The sequence below is a fragment of the Nymphaea colorata genome, chromosome 7, assembly GCF_008831285.2.
Source record: "Nymphaea colorata isolate Beijing-Zhang1983 chromosome 7, ASM883128v2, whole genome shotgun sequence".
In the NCBI taxonomy this organism is placed as follows: Eukaryota; Viridiplantae; Streptophyta; class Magnoliopsida; order Nymphaeales; family Nymphaeaceae; genus Nymphaea; species Nymphaea colorata.
Window position 1 is genome coordinate 6,311,928 of NC_045144.1, and position 23,579 is coordinate 6,335,506.

General features: G+C 39.5%; 1 protein-coding gene and 1 long non-coding RNA gene across 6 annotated transcripts; one reads left to right on the plus strand and one right to left on the minus strand.

Moving 5' to 3' along the window:
* Nucleotides 1-71: 71 nt before the first annotated feature.
* On the minus strand, nucleotides 72-18,072 carry LOC116258063 (uncharacterized). 3 transcript variants are annotated; one of them, XM_031635145.2, is made up of 11 exons: nucleotides 17,966-18,072; nucleotides 16,635-16,709; nucleotides 15,745-15,846; nucleotides 15,402-15,649; nucleotides 12,442-15,046; nucleotides 12,218-12,351; nucleotides 9,957-12,080; nucleotides 9,778-9,826; nucleotides 9,438-9,682; nucleotides 9,203-9,310; nucleotides 72-372 (listed from the first exon to the last, which is right to left on the minus strand). In XM_031635145.2, exons 5-11 carry the CDS (start codon nucleotides 14,980-14,982, stop codon nucleotides 105-107), a joined length of 5,469 nt encoding a protein of 1,822 aa, XP_031491005.1. In that variant the 5' UTR covers nucleotides 14,983-15,046; nucleotides 15,402-15,649; nucleotides 15,745-15,846; nucleotides 16,635-16,709; nucleotides 17,966-18,072; the 3' UTR covers nucleotides 72-104. The 3 variants fall into 3 exon arrangements, with proteins under 3 accessions (XP_031491005.1, XP_031491001.1, XP_031491003.1); XM_031635141.2 differs by having other exon boundaries at nucleotides 12,442-15,266; XM_031635143.2 differs by lacking the exon at nucleotides 17,966-18,072 and adding an exon at nucleotides 17,749-17,958 and having other exon boundaries at nucleotides 12,442-15,266.
* Nucleotides 18,073-19,935: 1,863 nt separating this feature from the next.
* On the plus strand, nucleotides 19,936-23,216 carry LOC126410249 (uncharacterized). 3 transcript variants are annotated; one of them, XR_007573889.1, is made up of 4 exons: nucleotides 19,936-20,266; nucleotides 20,452-20,760; nucleotides 21,342-22,874; nucleotides 22,966-23,216. It is a non-coding gene; the product is annotated as an uncharacterized LOC126410249 (long non-coding RNA). The 3 variants fall into 3 exon arrangements; XR_007573887.1 differs by having other exon boundaries at nucleotides 20,452-22,874; XR_007573888.1 differs by having other exon boundaries at nucleotides 19,936-20,262; nucleotides 20,452-22,874.
* The last annotated feature ends 363 nt before the right edge of the window (nucleotides 23,217-23,579 follow it).

The following is a 23,579-nucleotide window of genomic DNA, read 5'->3' on the forward strand; positions in this document are numbered from 1 at the left end:
AACTATCTGAGTCCTGATGATTCTACAACAAATTCAATGCTTGAGGGTGCGCGTGTGAGAAAGAGAGAGGGTGAAGGGGGTGAAAAAATCAATTAATTTAATGATTAAAGTGAGTGACATTGCAGCCCCTCCGGTAGATTTTTAGGCATGGGGACAGCAGTCACGTATCTTTGTGGGGATAACTTTCTAGGCACAAGAATACCAGAATCAAAGGATGAAGGAGCAGCGGATGGACCAGAAGCAGATCTATCTGCTGGTGCTCCCTCTGTTGGCCCTCTCCCGTGGAACCTCGCAAAACGGTTGATGATGGAAAACCTCTCCAAGTCCTGGCATTCGATTCTTATATCTAACAATGAAGGCCCCTTCTCCAACCTGAAACACCATCTCAATAATAAGCAAAGCATTTAGTGCTTGACATCCTGAAAATAAATACCAGCAGAAGTGTGCAGACAGAAAACTAAACAAAACAACATGAGTTGCATATGTTACAGCACCCACTTCATATATCCAACTGAGGCGATTAAACATTACTTGTTAAGAATGCAATCACGCAAATGAAGTAAAATCCAAGCAGGTTAGTCCGTGCCTTAGATATACAGAAGTATTTTTTATCTGGACAGATCAGATACCCTAGGACCAAAAAAGCTAACGTTTACCATTCATTACTTTTATTCCTCCTCGGTATAGAAGTCCTAGATACCTTGCCCTTGCCTGCCAACAAATCTTACCTCTATGGCAAAGGGGTACAGTGGGATTGGGTGGGGGCTTCGGCCTTCGGCCAGTCGATGGGTCTCTCCCACTCAGCTGGAAATGGGGCCAAGGTGTAAAAACTCAACATTTCAACTTTGAGGCTTTAAAAGCCAACACAGTCTATGGCCTCCTCGTGAGCCTGTTGTCAAGAGCAGGATGACTCAGCAGCAAGTGTCAGAAGATTGCAGCTTACTCAACAATCAAGCCGCACAAAAGAAGTGAGAAAACCAATTATGGAAAAGAAGCCATTAGAATGGATACAGCCATACAGGTGTTACACACATTGCAGAAGCCATGGACATGCACGAGCATAAGGATGAACATGAAATTTGCACACTCGATCTTCTAGCATGGCAGTATGATGATGTACAGGTTACCAAAGTTTGAAGCGTGGAAGTGGCAGACTGCTATGGAAGTGGAAGCGGAGTTCATTCCCAAGGGCAAGAAGGTGCTCCATACAGTCTTCGTGCTCAAAGGGATGACGAGGTTTCACTCTTTAGGTGTCTGTTTCCAAAATTAATAAGCAGGAGGGAAAAGAAACCATCTTCGGATAAAAAGAAATCTATTCCAAGGCAATCCTTTTTTTCATTTGCTGGCATGGACATGTTGGTTATGCATACAAATTCTTCAAATGGTCAAATAACAAAAGGCAATTTTCCCCCTAGCCTCTATCCATTGGCCACGGTCACTTGAACTTCCATGTTTCTCATCTCTACTATCAGATAATTGAAACATTAGCTCTCCACACCTTTCTTAGCTTTTCTACACATGAAGCAAGAGTTAATCACCTTGGTGTAGGTTTATAATAGACTAGATACTAGTACTATTTAATCACCTTGATCTAAGATGATAACCAAGACCGCAAAAGGAAGGAGAGAAGCAACAACCAGTCTGACATCTGGAAGGATTTGGACAAACGGGAGTTAGTGAGAAACTTCAAAACACTGCAGTTATCTGCACCATCTGGAAACTTCAAAACATAAACCTGATGTTTGAGTACTTTACTCCCTCATTTCGTCTTTTACTTTTCCCACTGATAGCAGTTTCAAATATTTCTTTTTAATAGAAGAGGAGCCTACCACCGACTATGATGATCAGGATTTGATTTATTTACAGGCATATGAACTGAGTGGAATGCAGTTACTTGAGACGGAAAAAAAAAAAAGAAAGGTCTTTTTAGAGGATTAAGGAGTTTATTCAGCTGTGTGAACCTATTTTGAATTATACGTTACCTAGCAAGGGCTATAGCATATGTGAATGGCTATGAGTAGGCATCATACGATGAAGAAATTCTATCTAGGATGGCTGAGTAGGCATACGATGAAGAAACTGCATTGGTAACCACATATATTTAGGAGTGGGGCATGGTACTCCAGTTTCTGACCACTATGAGGCCTGAACTGTCATTCAGTTAATTCTGCACGCCAATCTATATTTTCTCCTGGAACATGTGGTACCTATTGCATCTCTTATGAGACATGCCAAAAGCACTAGGCTTAGTTTCTTTCAGGCATGGCACCATGGATTTGCAAACTCATATAACATGACCTACACATGCAGACTGGGTGGTTGGTCCAAAACAAATCAGCTCAGTAACACTAATTTCAAGGTTTACCGTTGGTTTTAAGTCATAAGAGAGCAGGAAAAACAAGATAGCAGTCACACCTTCCTGTTCTATTACATAAGAAAAAGCAAACTTTTTACTCAACTATAATTCCATCTGATAAAAGGCTGAATTGGAAGCAAAGCAGATTTCACAAAATATCAAACAAAAATGGCTTATCTGTAAACATGAAATGTCTTATCTCAATAAAACAATGCATTCACATATTCAACCAGAGCATACAACACATGATGCCTGATGGGGATTGTGTGCTCATTTACTACTGTGGCTGTTTTAGGAGAACATACAGCCCTGAAGACAAGATTTGGGAGGACTATCTGAGATATCAGATTTACATAGAACAAAAAATTGCAAACTTCTATATTTGATTTTAGTTTATCTGCCTATTGCTTTAGATGAAAATAAAGATCAAGCTCAAAAGAACTAGAAAACTTAAAATATATTATAGAAGTCTTCAATCAACCAACTCTTAATACCAATAAGATAGTTTAATCTTCTCGGACCCTTAATAATAGTTTAATTAATTAATACTAGAAAAAATCCTATATGAAAATGAAGTTGACTTCGTCTTCTGTCCAAAGAGTTACAAATATTACAAGTAACAGTTGCGAGTGCAACAATCAAACTCGCAGTTTTGCAGGAATATATGTAAAAAGAGTCATATAGCAACTACAGAGCCGTGTGACGATTTATGCAGCTTATTTGCATCTGTTCGAACACATTTGCCAACACTACAGGTACAAGTTTCCATGACATGCACATGCTGAAACATATCAGCCTAATGGTTTACCTATGTTATAAAAATTAGAAGATAAGTGCCAATGGAAGACAAAAAAAAAAGAACGCTTCAAAAAGACTTGCATTGTTTCAAAAGGGACAATAAATGCAGATCAATTTTTATTATATCCAGGTCATGGTTGTCAACCTAGACAATTCCCAGGCCTAGCAAGTCAGGCCTAGCAAGTCACCGACTGATAGGCTGTGCCATCATTAAGTTAACTAGTCACTGCTTATTATCCACTGGCTCATAGTTTGTAGCATTTTTTGTTCTAGAGAGGGAGGCTTCCTGTGGAGAGAGAAGCTCAGAGCAGGACTCTCGCGTGGGAAACAGGGGACTCAGCTGGGAACCCCCAGCGCTCGCCGGGGGGATGGAATCGAGCGGGCAGACGAAGACGCGTGGGCAGCTCGCCGGGGGGGATGGAAACAGGCGGGCAGAGGAAGACGCACGGGCAGCTCGCCGGGGGGATGGAGACGAGCGAGCAGATGGACCTGGATGATCGGTTCGACTTCCCTGAGTTGGGGAAATATGTTGGAACCACCAAAGCGGATGGAGATGTGTGGGAGGAATATCACCGAGTGGAGTGGTGGGGAGGGAGAGCCCGTCCCTTGCCATTGCTGCACACCTTGGAGTGTCCACAGCTAACATTAGGCTAAGGAATACAAAGGATAGTTTAGTTTGGAGTGATGGTGGAAAGGCGAGCTTCAAGGCAGGTGAGATTATCAAGAAATGTTGCATTCAGGGTGTTAAAGAGTGGTGGAGGAGGAAGATCTGGGCTACCTATGCCCCGGCCAAGAGCTGCGGGCACTCCTACATCGAGTGTGAAGGCAGACTGTGCACTCTTGATACGATTCAGAAGACTGGGATTCATTTAACTAACCGTTGTTCTTTTTGCTATTGTGTTGAAGAGACAAATGCTCACGTCTTAATAAACTGTAAAATAACAAAGGAAGTTTGGAGGTCCATTGCTGCAAAATTCGATAGAGTGAACTTCCCCCAAGGTGAAATTGCAGATGCGTTCAAGAGATGGCTTCAAGCTAAGATAACGGGGAAGTGGAGGCGTTGGTGCTGGAGGATGGCCTTTTTAATTGTTTGCTGGAAATTGTGGTGTCTCAGGAATAGATGTCTCCATGACAGCCTTCAACCCCAGGTTAGTAGGAGATGTTTGGAGGAGCTGCATGGACAGCTTTTCCTTTGTCAAGTGGCCTGCTAAGACTGAAATTAAACTGCGAATTTGGATGGAAACTGGTCTTAATAGTGTGGACACCATTGCCTCCAACAGAAATGGAATGTTAATTAACATTGTTAGAGCTTCTACTATGCATGGACCGAAAATAGCTGGTCTAAGCTATGTGGACAATGGCCAAATGGGTTGTGTGGTGATTATCAAGGCTCGTGGAAGGATTCATGAAGGTGAAATGGAAGTCTTGAAACGCATTCTCAGATTCCATAAGGAATATGGAGGTGACTATGTTATTGTCTCCCCAATTAAATATTGGGTGAGGAAAACTACGGAAAGGCTGGAAGGAAGAAGCCAAATACTAGCTGGACTAGGTGCCTTGACCAATTTCATATGAGAATTTTTGTGGAGTAGGGTGCCACGATAGTTGACACAGGACGGGTGACCATGCATCATGCTAATGATCCTCATGACTATTTTACTGATTGAAAATGTATATGCATAGCTTGTAGGATATGTTTGTCTTCATTTTTTGGGTGAAGGGTTGGGTCAATCTTTTGTGCTTATAGTTAAAGGCCTTGTGGCCTTCCCTTGTATATATCCATTTTGTTGGAATAAAGGTAGGGGGCCTAACCCCCAAGCAAGCTCTTTACTTCACTGGTGCATAGTTTCTTTGGGCCTTAAATGCATTTGTTAGTCTTTTACTTTCCTTTTTGTTCACATCTCTCTCTCTCTCTCTTCCCTAAGTGCTCAATTATCTTTTCATAGAAAAAATTTACAAAGGAGCAATCAAACTTTGGGTCAATAACAAAGAGGCCCCCACCTTTTTTGAACTACCACAAATAAGCCCTTATCCTTTCCAAGAACCTCACAAAACAAGCCCTTCATATTAAAAAATAATAAATTAATAAAAATAAATGTATTATTTCAGCTATCATCATAAACATCATTTTCGGATTTTAAACGACGAGGCTTTCTCAAGTATAATATGGCAGAGTTGTTTTTACCTGGAAAATTTCTGCAAGTTTTCAAAAAGTTAAAAAAGGAAAGATCCTAAAAATAGCATGTGAAAAAAGTGAAAATAAAAATCTGAAAAAATGAAAAAACGTGTTTTTTTCACGTTTTTATCATTTCGGCATTTTTTCCAAAAACATGTTTCTATTGCGATTTTTCATTTTTGGTGTTTTTCTTAAAAAAATGTGTTTTCCCATTTTTTGGCTGATCTGTTTTTGTGTTTTTTTGAACAAAACGTGTTTTCTGTGACAATGGTTTCAGCCACCAATTTGAATTTATTTAAAAAGGAAAAAAATAAGATAAAGAAAATCACCTTGAGGACACTGTCAAGCGAGGTCAACTTCTAGCTCATAGCAGGGGTTGAGTAGCACTACCGTCTCCAGATGGAGCGACGAGGGCCACAAGCAACCTTGACCCTCGCCGCTTTGTCCGACAACAAGGGTTGCTGACATCATCAACCATTGTTGTTAGGCAAGGGTCGCATCGACCTTGCCACTGGAAGCAACAATGAGGTCGGGGGTTGTGGATGCCCCTAACCCTCGCCACCTATCTGGCGATGAGAGTCGCTTGATCCACGCCCAATCACTATTGCCACTCATCGGAAAGGGGCGACTATGATTCTTTTATTTTATTTGTTAAATTTTTAAATAAATTCAAAGTTCAAACTGATGGCTAAAATAGTAAATTAATTTCTTTTCTTTTTTTTTCAAGAAGGGGTTGTTTGTGAATTGTGAGTTTTTGGACAAGACGATAGCCTATTTGTGGTAGTACAAAAGGTGAGGGCCTAGCTGTTATTGGCCTAAAGGTTGAGTGTTCCTTTGTAAATTTTTCTGTTTTACGTATCTTACCCAATTAATCATTTGCTTATTTGGTTACTTGGCATCAATTACTTCCTAACTAGTTAATTAATTAGTTTACGGACTCCCTTAGTGGTTAGTTCATTTAGCTATCCCTGTTATTAGTCTTTGTTTCCCTTTTTGCTTTACCTACATTAGTGGCATATTTCTATGCAGACCTTTAGGTATTATGGAAAATATATTTAACCAAATCCAATACTTTTTTAACCAATTAACCTCCTAGAAATCTCACAAAACCGTTACCAATTAGTTTTCAACTTTTGAAGGACTACATTAGCAGATAGATTAGTAGTTGCCATTCTTTTTTTTCTTTAAATATATTTAGTGATTCCTATACAAGTGGTGTTCCCTCAAAGATTTGCATGTGCTTTCCCACAGTTTCTGATTAGAAGTCAAACAATTAGTTTCAAATTAAATTGAAAATAGTTAATGATTTTGACTAAAAAGTATACAACTCCTGACTAATCTTTTTAGAACCTTGCCCAACCTATGGCTGACTTCCTATTTTGACAACTTAGAATGAGATATGAAATAGAGTAGCAAATAGTCATGTCACATAGGTACGGGTACGGGTGCCGGTGCGGGTACCGATACTGATCATTTTCAAAAAATTTGGGTGCGGGGGTACGGCCGTACATATATATAAACAATAAGAAATACTTAGAAAATATGTATCAAAATAAAAAATATACATCAACATAAACAAATAAATAACATAGAAAATATATATCAACGGTTCTTGCAGCAGTGTGTTTAAGAAACCTATGAAAAACTTTAAACATATGGACAACCAAACAGTCCCCTAGTCTTCACATCCAAATAATAGAATAAAAAGTAAGGTAGAAAAAATTGAATCAGAATAAAATTAAGCAGTTTGGATTTATAGGTACCCAAGTGTCAAAGTACCCATTTTGGGTACGGGTACGGCGACACGGGTATGTGGACCTTACTGAAGTACCCATGTGACTTAGATGACTATCTAAATGAATACATAGGAGACGACAATGTTAGATTATATGTAAGCAATAAGCACATGCATTACTTTCTGTATATAAATATGCTCATATGATACATTATTCCATAATGAATTGCTATTCGGGTGATCTATGCAATAGGCTATTTATTTTTCCTTTTTCTATGTACTTTTTCCCTTTTTCATTCCTTATTTTTCTTTTTCTGATATTTCTTTTTCTTGGACTAGTTTACTAGCCATTGACTAGTTCCAATGGCTAGTTTTCCATTGGAACTAGTCCAATGGCTAAGGGAGTTCTTCCTGTTATTTCAAGCTTGCAAATATCAATCATTGTCTATGTCACATGGGTACTGCCCCAATGGTGTGATACCCAAGTCAGTTGGGTACGACACCAGTATAAGTACAGTATGGCACCCAACACAGACCGGACACAGGTGAAAGGGTACCAGGTCCAATCAACATACCCACTGTCGTAACCGACCATTGTTAAACTCAGTCAAACTTGAACGAGTCTTTTTGTCAAGAACTTAGGGTTTTTGTTTCTGTGTTGCCATGTATATACATGGAAAAATTAAGAGCCCTAAAGTGAGGGATCGAGGCGACTTTTGTTGCAGCCACAGATTTCTATGAAGCTTTCCAGCGATTTTTTCTAGTGACCGATGCTAGCTTCAGTATTTTTCATTTGTTCATTAGCTTCTATGAAATATAAATTTTAAATTATGAATGTCTTTGGTTTGTCTGAATTCTTACGTTATATATATATATATATATATATATATATATATATATATATATATAGTGTGTGTGTGCGCAGAAGTTCCCCCATACCCAAAATTTTTGAAAGTGTTCCATACCCATACCTATGTGACATGTATCACTGCACTCCTCTGTCTTAATAGCTTTTGTGTGTAGTTGTAATCTGTTCTAGTCATAGGCACAAATAGTGCGATATATTCAAAAATATCATGATATTTACGATAAAATCAAGAAAAAAAACAGAAAATACCACGATATTTTCAAAATATTGCCAAAAATATATATCACGTTTTTTATCGTAACAAAAACGCGATTTTATCTTGTTTTTTTCATCGCCGTTTAAAGTTTAAACCTGCACTCAAGCAGGAGCATTCTTGGCATTTCTTGAGAAAATTTAAAATTTTAACCTGCACGGGCTCCATTTGCTTTTCAAAAGGGGTAATTTTTGTAAACAAAAAGTTTTAAAAGGGCAGTTTTGAACTGTTTTCTTCTTTTTAATGGTAAAAATAGAAAGGGAAAAGAAGATTAGGATTTCCAAGCCCTCTTTTCCCACCTCGATAGGGATTGGGCGTTGCTGCACTTTAGTGAACTTGGGAAGAAACCACCTGTGGTAGGTTTTATTTTTTCTAGCTTTTTTTTTAATCTTATTTGTAGATTTCCCTTCACTCCCATCTGGTCCTATCTTTTAACTACTTAATAGAGGAGCAGCAAGCTTTATGCCTAATTCTAAAATAGAGTTCAACTTCTGTTTTTCCTTTTTTTTTCAAGGTGTGGCATGTGATTTTGTTATATTTTTAAAAAAAATTGTCGAAATTTTCCCAAGATTTTTTGAGAAAAATAGCTTCGCTGAAAAATACCTGAGAAAAACCTTGCCAGTATTTTCCCGAGAAAGATATTTGTGGCTATGGTTCTAGTTAATGAAATTTCCAGTTTTTATTCAGTCTGTTGTCTAATCTCTGCGTGTTGTGTGTATGTGTGTGTGTGACTCAAATCAGTTTTTGGAAGCTGTGTCATTTGACTATAAACATTGTTGGCACTCTGATTTACAGAGAGTTGCCATTAACTTTTTTTTTCAAGAATAACAGAAGGATATTGTCAGATATGTGAATCTCAAACACTACATGCACAAACGTACAAAGTCAGTTTTACTCACTATGTAAATAAACAAGTATTGGTAAAAAATTAAAAAAACTGAAACCATACATCTCCAAATTAGGCAGAAGAAAAGACAGCAAAAAAATTAGCAAGACCACATTCATCTGCACAATACCTCAAAAAGTCATTTTCCAACTTCCCAGCCTTGTCAAGAAAGCCTTCAACAAGTCCTGACAGACAGCGTGCAGTCAACCTTCCAAAACTGCCAGGTTGCACAGATGTCCTAGAAAACGAAAGGAGTCTTCAGAAGATGTCTCATGGAACCAACTGAACTTTGAAAAACTAGCAAACAAATGGATACAATTAAGATAACTTTATATTTGGAAACTACTTTTTTGACATATTCTTACTTGTTATCCTTATCATCATTTTGTACAGCAGCTACCAAGGAGGACACAAGACTACATGCATCTCCTAGTGACAGTTTAGCCAGAATGTATGTTGCTGTTTCATACATCGAATTGGCATCTGCAGAGAGAAGTGCTGCCGGCAAAGGACAAAAAATTTGCTGCATCAGCTGTGTGGTGAAGATTATCCTTCTTCTAGGACCAGGTGTCAGCAGCATATCATCAATCATCTCAGCTTCATCATCGATCTGCAGTAAGAGCACAAGCAAAAAACAATAAGTAATTAATATCATCCAGAAATTTATAAACAAAAACAAGACAAATAATCCAAGAATTAACTAACCTTTTCTCTTTGTCGATTTGTGGCAGATGCCCACCGGAGCTCCGCAAAACTGAAACAGCAAAAGGAAATATAAGCGATCATAAAAACAGATCAGTTCACAAGTAATAATAAAGGTCCCAAGAAAACCATTTTAAAAATCAGAGCCATGGAAATGAAGAGCTCCATCAAAGTGGAACCACCTTATACTTCGAAGACTTCGGGAAGTATGTGTCACCACTTTATGCCATGGCAGAACCTCCAAAGAAGCAGTCTTACGCTTCTTTTGTTTCATGAGGACTTGCACTTGACTATTCGCATCTGGCTGTGACATATGAACTAGAGAAGGATGATCCTTGGCTGCCACCACAGTGGTTGAGCTTGGCATAGTTGTGACAGATCCAAGCTGACTCACATCGCTGAAACTTCTTTGCTCCACAATTGCATGTGAGCGTGAATTTTCAGACACCCTTCCAAAGAAAAACTGCTGAGCAGCTGCTTTTGCAGAATTTTGTGGAACAGCAAATCGATCAGATGTAGTGAGAAACTGTCCATTTTTGTAGGTACCAAACTGCTCAAACCAAGAGTTCGCCATTGGTGAATTAGGATGAGAATATCCTGCTCCTCTAAGTGAGGGATGGGGAGGTGTCAAAGTAAAACAGCTTGCAAGATAGTTCTGTGACTTGTTTCTGTCAGATCCAGCCATATCTTGTGGATGAGTATTTGAGGACAGACTATGAGCAGAGGTATTCGCACTCCAATTTTTATTCTCCTCCACAGAGCAACTTAGACTTTTGCCATCTGGTACAGGATATGGTGCATCTTGCAAGATTCTTGAGGAATTTGCTGTTAAGTTGATGTTTGAAGCACTATAGCCATACACATTCCTTTGTCCTATTTTACTAGCTACTTGCGAAACATCAGCATCATTCTCTCCTCTAAGCCTTTTAATTGCATTATTTGGGTCACTTTCTGAATTCTTCATGGCCTGCATCTGGTGGAGCAGTGAATAACTTGGTTGTGAACCAGCTCCGTTCTCCATAGTACTTTGGAGAGATGTATCGCTTGTCTTAGAAGGTTGGGAGCTATCATTTCCTTGATTCTCTCCATTTTTATTCACCTGATGTACATGAGGTCCTGACAACCTTTGATGCCCAAATGACTCAATTGGCAACACTCTGTTTGATGGAATGCTCTGTGAGGGACTCTCCCTACCCCGATGATCTTCTCTAGGAGGAAGATGCGTCATACTCTTAGAACCTGGACAAAGTTCCGAAACACTGGTTCCACCTCTATCTCTCAGGTTCTGATCATTCACTGCCTGAACAACCCATGTTGTTGTTGGACTTATAGGCTGAAGAGGACCTCTTGACATCATATGTGGAACTCCTGGCATGCTTCTTTGGGCTGACATATTTGACCAGGCATTATGCAACAATGGAGAGAACCGATTTGGCTGCAGAATGCCTTTTTGACTGGAAAATTGACTAAATGAAGCTGATCCCAATGTATGATATCGACTTGAATTTTCTGTGTGGAAAGAGTTTGCACTCGTTGAAGGTAAGGTTTGAGAATTTGTTACACTGTTATCCCTAGCAAAGAATGGTAGACCAGATGTAAAATCAGTTTCCCCTCGTGGATTTCTATCAAAAGGAGCGGGCTTGCCAGCAGTCTCTGCCTGTAATGCTGGCACTAGTTGTTCAACTAAACGTCCATCCTGAGGGTCCTGATTCTGTCTACAACTAGACTCAGGCTTCACTTGTCTGTTTAAAACCTGACTTGTGTAAGCAAGATCAGTAGATTCTTCCCCCATAGCTTGTCCACTGACACAAGGGCTTTGTTGAGACAGTAACTGATTATGGATGTAATGTGATCCTCCTGTCTCTATCAAGGTTTTACTAGATTGCAACCTTGTATCACTGTTGCCGATTGATGAGAATTCATGCCCTGCGTCTGCCACAGCAGTCTTATTACACGAATTGTCCTGCTGAGACTTTTCAGAAGGATGTGGCAAACTCCGCATAGAGGTCTGGCCATGCAGCCATGTCTGCCCCTTGCCTGCTTCCGGCATAATATTCCTAGAATTATCAGAGTTCACATGTCGAGATGGGAAAACATGATTTGGGACTGCAGATGCAGCAGATGGAGGAGCAAGGTGTAAACCAAAACCTTGTGAAGAGGATGATTGGTTGCTTCTCATATGACCTGAAGCTGGACCTGATATGACCGCTTCAGACACATCTAATGATGGACTATATGAAGATGAACCAAGGGGCTTTGCAGCATTCGAATGATCAACCTTGTTAAGAAGCTCAAGCATATTTTGACTGCAAAAGCACGTATGCTGTTAGCCAAAGTAATAGAAAAGGTCCACCATTCAACACAGAAACAGTTATGCCAACAGAAGAAATGACAAACTCTCAATTTGAGACTCTGCATCATCTAGTTAAAGTTTTCCTACTACCTTGTTTCCTTTGGTGGATAAAAGTTCATAGGTCCATCAACGGAAGAAGCAGGAGAAGCAAGATAACCAACAGCATTGGAAGGTGCATCTTCAGGTCCCTTTGACCAACTCTGTGAATTGCTTCCAAAGAAACCCTGCAAGAGATTAAGAATGTGAATTACTAGAAGAAATTCCAGAGCCAGTCATTGTTGCATAAGCAAGTAGAGTTGTAGCTGTCATCATACTTTCCCGGAATTAGCAGTGGCGTTGGCAATAGCAACACCAGCAGATTTGGCATGAGACATATGCCCCAGTTCCAGAATTTTTTGCTCTCCAATTGCAGCATGTTGCGGTCCTTGAGATTGCATATCATGCTTCGAGGTGCTCGGTTGTGGGGCATCTATGGCCAACTCTCCCATGGGATGATATAAAAACCTGCGAGGGCCCCCTGTACTAGATTTTCTAACATAAGCAGATGGTTTCTGGCTTCCAGCAGCTAAGCTAGGAGAATCCTTTGCAGAAGACCAAGTATTGTCCACCAGAAAATCTCCTGCTGCTGCTTGTTGACCATGACAAAAATGATTTGAAGCATGAACTTCAGTAGGAGTCACGTTCAGGTAACATCTCTCCCTACTATTTTCATGTGAATCACCTAACTTACTAGTGTGATTAGTGAATGAGCCTTGATTAAGATGGCATTGGTACTTGTCTACATTATTATCAGCCCCCATATTACTACTTGAAGAAGGATCAAAGTGACAGCTACCTGGCACTCGCTGTGTCTTCTCCAGAGGAATGTTTACAGAACCAGAAGCACGATTTACACGTACACCATCATGTTGTACTTCAGGGCTATCTGAAGGAGATTTTGCTCGTTCAAGTCTCCCACTCAAATTTGGAATAGACGACCACCCCTGATTCTCATTTTTTCTCATGCTTTCTCGTTCATCAGTTTGCCACAGATCACAACCCCTTCCCAATTGCATTGCAACAATAGACTCATTACTGTGTGAAGATTGCAAATTGTTTGCATCATCTTGCAGGTTATCTCCATCAGAAGGCAAAGATTCATTCATATTCCAACCATTCATTTTGCTGCTGGGCTGCCCATCTGTTCGATAAGTAACCATGCTCGGTTGCTGTTGATGAGTCCAGGTGGATTGCATGCTGAGTGCATTCAAACTGATGGCCTCAGGGTGTACACTCTCTTGCTGACCATATGTCTGATTTCTCCAAGCACCATCAGAAGAATTTCCCAAAGCTAAGGGTGTACGCACAGTCCTATCAACCATTGCCCTTTCTTCAGAATTTTGCTCTAGCCATCTGCCTTCTCTAGGTGATCTCCTAAGTGATTCAGATGAATGGTCATTGTTCAGAAATCCATGAGCACCGTGTACATTTGCCTGTCCACTGTGCTCAAAAGCAAGTTTAGGTGTCACCTGTTGAAATCCTGCACTCTTGCTAGTGGAGGTCATGTTAACATTATCAAATAAATGAACAGGTTTTGACGACAAAGAATTGGCAGCTTGTATGTTAAGGTCATTCCATCCTGCCCCCTGCCTCCCATTGTCATTTAACTCTGAAGGATTCCCAGTTGAAACTTCAGTCTTTTGAAAGCTTAAGCCACTCCATTCATCCTGCATCCTGGTGTCACTGCTGGAAGCTTCTGCTACAGCAGACAGCATAAGAGCACTCCAGCTGCCACTCTGTACAGAGGGGAACATATTGAAGAAATCAGAAGATTCAGAACCTTCCAAATGATTACCTTGTCCAAAACTTCCTGCACTCATGTTACGAACTCTACTAAAAGAATTTGACAAGGGTTGTTCTCCATCAGCAGGACTCCAGACACGGTCATCACCACCATAGAGGATCTTCTCCTCCAAAGGATCTAAGCCAATTGAACCCTGTGGAGGAGCAGCCTGAGGAGCTATCTTTTCCTCCATGTTCCCCAACCAACCAACATGCTCTTGTCGCTGAAATTCCTGCATTGCACTGTCCCTCATTAATGAGGAACTCTGCTGAAAATTTCCAGAGCACATTCCACTATTTACACTTTCTAAGGCATTAGAAACCTGGCCAAACACATTCCGTCCATGAAAGCTCTGTTTAGAGACAGAAAGTCCATCATTGGCAGGCACTTGACCAGAAAATGAAGCAGATTGATCACCATAGAAGGAACCAAAGGCATTAGACTGCATCCCTGTCTTTTGATTCTGGTTCCCAGTTGCCCTAGTAAACATATCAGTATTTTCTTGGGCACCCCACTGAAGATTTGGGAAGGAATTGGCAGAGTTGCCAGAAGCTTCCCTTATGCCACCAAGAGAAGCACCATATGTGGATTGACCAAACTGTTGAGGCATTAAACCCATTGAATTAATTGCACGTGCTTGTTCCTGCGAAAGCACAAGGCCATTATGAAAACCCTGCAGAGATGAAGCAGTGCGAACCATGTTTGTATTCCCCAGCATAAATGCCTGGGAACTACTTGTCTTAGGATCACTTTGAGGCATCCTCTCACCCGACCACATATAGTTGGAAGTGTCATACATAGGGGTGCCATTAACCACAGCAGTGGCCTGGTCTCCACCTGCTTGTCTTGCAAATGCAGAAAACTGACCTACTGAATTCTGCTGTCCAGGTTCATGCTCAAGCTGCTGCAGCTGGCGCTGCCGAATTTCCTGCAGCTGCTTGTAGAAATATTGTTGCTGCAATAGCTTCATATCACCAAACCCTGGAAGTGGCCTCGCTTGAGACTGCGACATGCCTGGCTGTTGAGTCCTCATAAGTTGACATTGTCTTCCAAGAAAATCAAAATCAGCAGATTCCACACTTTTGGAAGGCCTTGTGCTGCCAGAAACATTTTCAGATACCTTTTGTGATCCAGATCTGGAGATATTACTCAATGCACAGTCACACACATCAGGTGATAAATCTCAATCTAGCGACCTTGCTTGACAGGGCCTAGAGACAAGACCTTGACAGACTTGTACAATTCTACTCAGATTTCTAGGATGATCTTTCCACACTGGTTGAGAAAGTTAGAAATATTTGGCGTTTTTAAGGCACGCTGTTCACGACCATTTTGAGAGTCCAACATAACAATGACATAAATAAAATCTATCAGAAGAAGAAATGGATGCTGCAAGGTGAAAACTATAAGATGAATCATATGTCATGAAGCACATCTACATCAACATCATACCTTTCCCAAAATCGGATGGATGACCACTACTGATATGACAATATTGAGGAAACGAACCTTGCCTCTAACTATTGAACCACGGGTTGCTGTTTAACAGAGAATGACTACTGCCTGTAAATTAGGATTGACACACTCCGCCAGACAAGCTTTCTTGCTCAAAGAAATTATGGACCTTGTCATTAGTTTCATCAACAGGCATAGATAGCCCTGCTGAAGAATCAGCTGATCCTCCTGGAAAGAAAAAACACCTGGAAAAGACAAATAGGAAAGAAATCAACAAAAGTGCAAGCTCTTAATCAAGCATGTCAGAGCCTGAAAATAGAGGACAAAGAGAAGGACAAACCTTCATGGTGCAAAACAGACAGCAGCAAAAACTTCACATCAACATAAAAACGTCTCCAACTTAGGTTGACATCTTGATCAAAAATATTCACCCAGCTGATTCCTTCAGAAAGAAAGGAAATGGCGGAGAGAAATAAAATTGATTACTCACATACATGAATAACACAAACAACATAGTTTTTTTGTAGTTCTACATATCCAGCATACCTAGTTGATGAAATGGAACTATTTGAAAATCTGACCAGTTTTACATAAAGGTTTTTCTTCCCAGAAGGGACAAGGAACAATGACATGCACTTTCAATAGAATCTTCAGATAGATTTCACAAATACAAGTTCGAAAATCTTGACGCACATAACCAAGAGACACTGTTGATATGCTCATCATGCAACAAAAGTTGCATAGTCTTTCCTTTAGTTTTTGTTGATCCTATCTGTGAGCTTCATTCCCTTGACTAACATTACTTTCAGAAAAAGGAAAAGGTCAACCCTTAAACGTTCATTTTCCATTTGTCACACTATTGTGCTAGAGTCTGTAAGGCTCTAAGCACCATTTGGTTGAAATAACAGGCATATAACTGCTTCAAAGAAACTGGTAACTGCAACCAATACCACATGCAAGCAACCAGGACACAATGGACACAAGTGCTAGCATTGCCTAAAGAGATAGAAGCTAAGAGTTTCACATGTTTGGGCTTATGTTTGAGCTCGATAGCGGTTGATAAATGGAACTTTGGCCGTGGAAGATACGGAAGTAACAGGTTCAAAGGTGATGTTATCCGGGAGTCCTCGAGCAGCATATAACCGTGCTAGTGGTAAAAGAAGCAAATAATGGATATCATCTAGCAAACGGAAATTTGGAACTGCAAAAGTCAAACAAGATGTAACTTACATTTCATTGAACACGCAGTTCCAATCAAGGTTCAAAGACAACAATACAGTTGCCCAATCCTCAGAAAAATGTACCCTAAACAAATAGAACAAGGATCAACACATATCAGCACCAGCCATAAAATAGAAACTAGCATAGCAGGTGGAGAAGTAATTTTCGACAATCAGCCATATCGAGCAACTAATAACATATTTATTGTTAAAATCCAGCGTGATCATGTTAAATAAGAAAATACCAACAATTACTAATTCTGAGACCACGGTACCGAGTCTACCGACAAAGAAAACCAAAGCCAACCATGCCTAATAAAAAAAATTCCAGTAGTTACTAAAATTTGAAGAAACTAAGGTCAAACATGGAAACTTAAACAATCATTAGAACAACGGGACGCCTACTGTCGAAATCCTTTTATGCCATCAACATGAAACAAGCATTTGGTTAGCTGGAAGGCATCCTAATTAGGCTCCAGAAAAGCGACCAAACAACATTCAAAGTCAATATGGCAAAACGAGCACACATACTCCAGTTAACTCTCACCCTCCCCAACCACAATCTTTCAGTTTTTTTATGATTTCTCGGACTAGAATTGACAAAACATGGTGACACGAAAAAAAAAAAGGATGCCCCACGTGTCAAGTTCCTCCTACCTCTTCTCAAATAGAATCCCTACCATTTTCCAGATTGAACTTAAAAAGAAAAAGGAGGACGATTTGAGTTAGTTCGTAGTAATAAGATCGTCCCATTCATCATTCACCGATGAACTCCGTCCAGGTAAGTGCCGTCCGGTACATGATTCATACCACGATCAACACAATAAGCCAAATCCCCAATAAAGGGAAGACGCAAAGACGCGAAACTATGTCCACGAAATGCCCCCAATATCGCTCCAAAATTCCCACGCGAAACTCCACCCTCCTCCCCAGAAAACCCTAAAATCCACAAAGTCACCCAAGCACCTAATCCTAATCTAGACGGCTCAGCTCAAACAATCACACGCATAACGTCTCTTCCGCATCCAAGCGCGAAGTAGAAATCCTGGCCTCATTTCCGAAAAACAAGGAAGGAAAAAACAAAATAAGATGAAAACTCCCCCGCAATGAACGCCTTTACCCACCATTCCTCCCTACCCCGGGGCCGATCAACAGGAACCCACCGAGAATTCCAGCAATAGGACACCGTCGGCAACCACCCGGCGACTCGGAACCCGGTCACCCGATGGAGGGTGAAGATCGCGAGGGTTTCGCACGATCGACGGAAAATGGGGAAGGGCAGAGCAACCCGAGAAAATAAAGAAATGTCGTATTGAAACAAATTCGAATTGCCGTGCTTACTGTGAGGGGACGAGGGGGCGACCGGCCGGCCGGTCGAGGGTATTATAGGAATTAAGAAAAAAGAAGAAGAGAGAGAGAGAGACCCTCCCCTTTTGGCAGAGGAAAAACGCTGAAGGGCTCATACCAGGAGAGACCAATGATAAAGCGGAAAGCCAATATGGTCATTTACAAATACCCGGCTAATATTTTGCAAAATTTCATTCACTTCTGTAATGGATTGAAATTCGAATTGCCCACCAATACATAAAAAACAAATTTTGACCGACTCACGTTTTGACTCGAGAAGAATAACTGGACAAATTTTGACCGACCTCTCTCAACCGTGGGGAGAAGAGAGAGAAACAAAAATGAAAAATGAAAGAAAAAAAAGCTAACAATAGCAGTTTAAATAGAATTTTAAGTTTGCCCCTTAAATAGTGCAGCAGTTTTAAGACTAGTTTGATGTGCAGGAAATATGCGAAATGAAATTCAAATTTTTAAAAGAATTACCCATCAAACTTGGAATGAAAAAACTTATTATTGGGTAGATTTTTAGAAACTTCTTTTTAAAAAAATTGTCCCACTCCGAAAGGTGGAAAAAAAATTCTACAACGAAAAAAATGAGCTTCTTCTTCTCCAACGATTATGCTTTTCATCTTTCACTCCTATCAAACTGCAAAATTTATTTACTGAAACATATAGAAAATCTTAATTTTGATTCCATTTGTTCAATTATTGAAATAAGTTTTTGAAAACTTCTTTCTAATTACATATTTCCAATGGGTCAAACAGCCCCTTAAACAATTTATTTCGACAGTCCAGTACATTTTAGAATTTGGATTATTCTTAATCCGTTACAAAATTTTATGCTTGAAGCCCACGACCTTTAAAAAATTCAAAACACGGACTAAGTTATAGTTTTGATATATTTTTTGCATATTAAACACAAAAATAAACTTGAACAAATAAACATAAATATGTTTTGGAATAAGGGATTATGTTTCCAAATTCACAATTCCATACCGAATCAACATTACAGAAACAAAATTCTAGAATGTTTGATTCAAGGGGAGGAATGAGGTGTGCTTGCCATAAAGAGGGAGAAGGGCAATAAGATATGGTCTTCGTTCCAATCTATTGGGGGGAAGAGGGAGTTTGTTTTTGGCAATAGAAAAAATCAATGGAGAAAACTGAAATTCATGTTAAAATTGAGAATCAATGCGTTTCAAATTGGTGGATCGACAAACCCTTGCATTTTAATAAGGTGAAAACTAATAAATTGCAAAACGACATTAAAAGTGAAAAAAAAAACGGTTTGCTTTCGAAAACATAAAAAATTGTGCTTCAAGCGGTTGAGGCCTGGGGTCATTTGGTAGTATGGATACTTTGTAATTGTTTTATAAATATGTTTCAAAATTAGCTCAGGTTTAGGAAATACTTGAATGATTGTTTTATAAATTTATTTCAATTTTTTGAACAGATTCACTAGCCATTTACAAAGTATTGATGCTATCAAACTAGAGATACCATTTGTACATCATATCGATGTGTTTGTTTCATCCTTTTAGAGATTGTTTGGCAAATAAAATATTTTGTGAGTATTTCATATATAAAGATTGATGCAGATTTATAAACATTTGTTCAAGTGTTTTATATTAAACCTGCTTCAAACTTAACTTTAGGATAGATTCCCAATGTTCCATAGCTCATTTCAATTGCCAAAAGACCCATTGAAACATACGAATCAGGTTGCCTTTGCGTTACAAGAATGCAAAATTGCTCGTAGCCCGTGGTACGACGATGCCCTTGCGTCGCTGAAGACTACATCTCGCTCATGTATGTGGCACAGCGACGCTTGAGATGAATTTCTGACGTTTGGGTAAATGTCGTTACGGTGGGTTGAAGATTGTGACGGGCACATCATACGCCATTGAAGAGGCAAGGTGATCACTTAAGACGCATTGGGTCATTGCCATGAAACAGTTAAATTTTCGCGCTTCCGCTCAGCTTGAAGCCCGCTTCTGTATCTATCCCATGTGTCGAGGCTCCCTTATGCTTCTTCTTCCTCTTTTCTCTGGTCCAAAATTTGCTTACATTGTCTCATTTTCTCAGCAGGCGAGGCAAGGGCAAGGATTCAGAAAAGGGGTTTTTGCTTTCTATTGCACTCTTTTTTTCCTTGGGGCATCTTTGCCTGCAGCAGCAGTTGAGAAGAAACCCAACGCGGAAGCGATGGAGCCTGCCATAAAAACCAGACGTTTTGCCGGAAGTTGAACCACGACTCCCAGACGTTTTGCCGGAAGTTGAACCACGACTCCTGAGTAGGTATTCTCTGTTTCTCTTCATCCACTTTTATCGTCCGTGTTCTGATTTTTTGTTCCCCTTTCTGAGCTCTGATTTTTTTTTTTTTATGTTTTTTTCTTTTTGTTTCCGATTTCTGATTTGATTTATCTGTCATTTCTTGGCGACATCTGTTTTATTTATCTATTGTTATTTCTTCTCTTCACCAGGAGTTGTAGCAGAAAACAGAAGGCGAACCTTCTGTCTTCAGGCGCACCAGAGTGCGGCTGTAGCTATATCTTTGTGCTTCTTTGTTTCCTTTTGACCTAGAGAGGCAAGCCTTGATTCGGATTTGATATGTTCAGCGGACGGAGGCTAGAAGCCTTCTTTCCTGTTTATCGAGAGAGAGAGAAAGAGAGAGAGGGAGAGAGAAAAATCTTTGATGAACTTCATGGTATATAGCTATAGTAACTTAAATGTCACAGCACGTGTAAGAGGAAATCATTCCCGACTATTAGACGGCCTTAATGGTACAACAAGTACGTGCTTCCGTTAACTCCTCTTTGTTTCTTCCTTTTCTCGAGTTGCACGTCGTTTTATTTTTCCAGTAATTCAACACACACGAGAGAGAGAGTAAGAGCTGCGGATTGTTTAATGGAGGCAACTGTCACTTTTGCTATTGCTTCTATTACTGGAGGCTTATGAGTTATTACCCCAGGAAGCTGCAAGGTAGGAGCAGACTCCCAAATATGATACGCTTGTTATTGGCAGGTTTTGTGTGTGTGTGTGTGTTTTTTTTACAGCATTCCTGTTTTTTAATGATCAACTTCATTAACGTAAGGATATGAATCCAATTCAACAGATAGCCTCTTCAAGAGATGGGCACCAGTGAAATTCTATAGTTGGAGGATATGCCTTACTACCTTCGTTTGATTTCCACTTTGCCTTACTACCTTCGATTAATATGAAAATGATTTTCAATGCTACCAAAATATTCATCAATATATATTCATTCTCGAGCACCCGTTTACTGTAAGAAAAGGTCAACCAACAATTTTTCACAGACTCCGCAAGCATTATTAATCATGTTACATGTTTTTCAATTGGTTTATTTAAACAGGGAACGCTTCCATCATTAATGTTCTTTTCAGCTATCAAGAGTTGATCCAGAGATGGAAAAAATCACTTGGGCCTCCAGGATCTTGTGAGCTGTATACGAGGAGTTTCATAATCTTACAGCATATATCATTTCCATTGCAGCCTTTGGAAGTAATTATGAAGAAGAGAAGGACATGTTTCAGCTGTAGAAGGAAGCAGAAGACTTTTTCATGCAATTCGAACACTTATTGTCCCAGATTCAGATCAGAAGAGTTTTTTTTCTTTTTTTCTTTTTTGTAAATTTAAATACGCATCAAAAAGACAAAAAGATGAAAGCAGAAGTTCACTTGCACTTTTTGCCTTCACAAAGATGGCCTCTTCTTGACATGAATATGACATATAATCTTCTAAGGTATCTTTTCACTTTTCAGGCATTCTTTGTTCATGTGGTTGGCATTTATGCAACTTGGTAGTTTTAACCTTTAACTCATGTGCTGTGTAATGCATGCTATGACTTGTTTCAAGAAAGTGGTCATCTTTGAAGATCATTTTATTAATGGTCAAATTATAGGGAAAGAAATATATGATAGTGAAAGGACACAAAATATTTGAGTACCTTCAATTGACATGTATGGTATGTTTTGGTGATAAAAATATCGTCAAAGACTTTAGTGTATCTTAGTTGTTTCGCATGCAAAGTGCAGACACGAAGGCTGCTGGTGATCTCAAAGCTGGAAGAATGCCAGTTTACAGATTTTTCTAGCTATCAGGTGGATTTTCTGATATTTTTCTGGAAATATTTTCCATTTTAACATCAACATGAGAACTTGTGCTTCTAGATATTCTACTGTTATGGTTATTGGTGTCTCTGTCCATTACCGGATAGGAAGTACAATCCATAACCTGCTTCCACAGCTCTTGATGTGGTTTTGGGTGGTTTGTGGTACTATCTGATCCTTTATTTTTATTCGAGGTACTGCTTGGTCTTGTTCATTGTCACCCTTTTTTGTTAGTTGTTCACAATTTACTAACGCTCTGTTGTTTGAAATGGAATTTTAAAGTGCAACCATAATTCTAGGAGTTTGTGGTTGATTCCTACTAGAGATGACAAAAGATAGTTGCACAAATGGCATTGCCTTAAGCTTTTAGAAAATAAAATGTTGTGACATGTCCTATTAACTACATTATGCTGTTTTGTTTCACCATTGAGTCATTCGCTTAATCATTCCCTGAACAATCAAATGAATAATTGATTTAGTAGTTCCTGATTTGATGGTTGAAGAAAGGACAAACTTTGTATAATCTTGATGTTCTGCGGGTATTGGACGCTGCAAATCTTCTAGCACAAATTCATGGCTCTTTATCACTGAACTCCAGATGCATTGGATGATAGTTTTGTGCATGGTGTTATCGCTTGCAGTTATGTTGAGTCTTTGTGAAGCTCTGTCAAGTTGATTAGTGGTGTTAAGCCCAAATTCAATTTGGGGAGTTGGGCTACTGGAGCCAGAATAAAGTTTTCAGATTCTGACGATTTTATATCTGGTACCTCTAAAAGGTAGAAGTGTATGTTCCCATTGCTTCACATGGGCATGATAGAATAAATGCTTAACTGGTTTATCTAACTGTTGCTGCTTTTTTGGTTGCAGAGGAAGAAGAGAGACAGCTGAGGTGAGATGAGTGGATTGGAGAAAATGGAGGAAGGTCTTGCTATGTGGAGGGCGACCATTACAAGAGCTATTCTGGCAACATTACTGAGGAGCACACTTCAAGGACTTTGTGCAGCATATCTTAAGGTATTTGTAGCATAAAACAATCTTCTGGTATGAGACCTATGAAGCACGAGATACTGTCTTATCATTGGTAACATCGAATTTTTGTGGATAAATTTTTTGTCTAATTGATATGAGATTTAAATTTGAGAGAGCTATTTCTTTACTCTCTCTCTCTCTCTCTTATATATCTATATATATATATATATATATATATATATATATGAGAGAGAGAGAGAGAGAGAGAGAGGGCCTTAATTCCCTTCATCATCGCCCACCCAACTGCATCAAGAAAAATAAATAAACAAATAAAGGGAAAGGGAGACAACTATGGCGCACCATTTATGAGCTAGAGAGAGATTCAAATAAACAAGAAAACAAAGGGAATCGGTCATGACACATCAAATGGTGGAAGCAAAACCAGAAAAAAGGGAGAGAGAGAGAGAAAGAAGGGAAGAGACATACCTGTATGTTCAACATTGTGTGGCGAA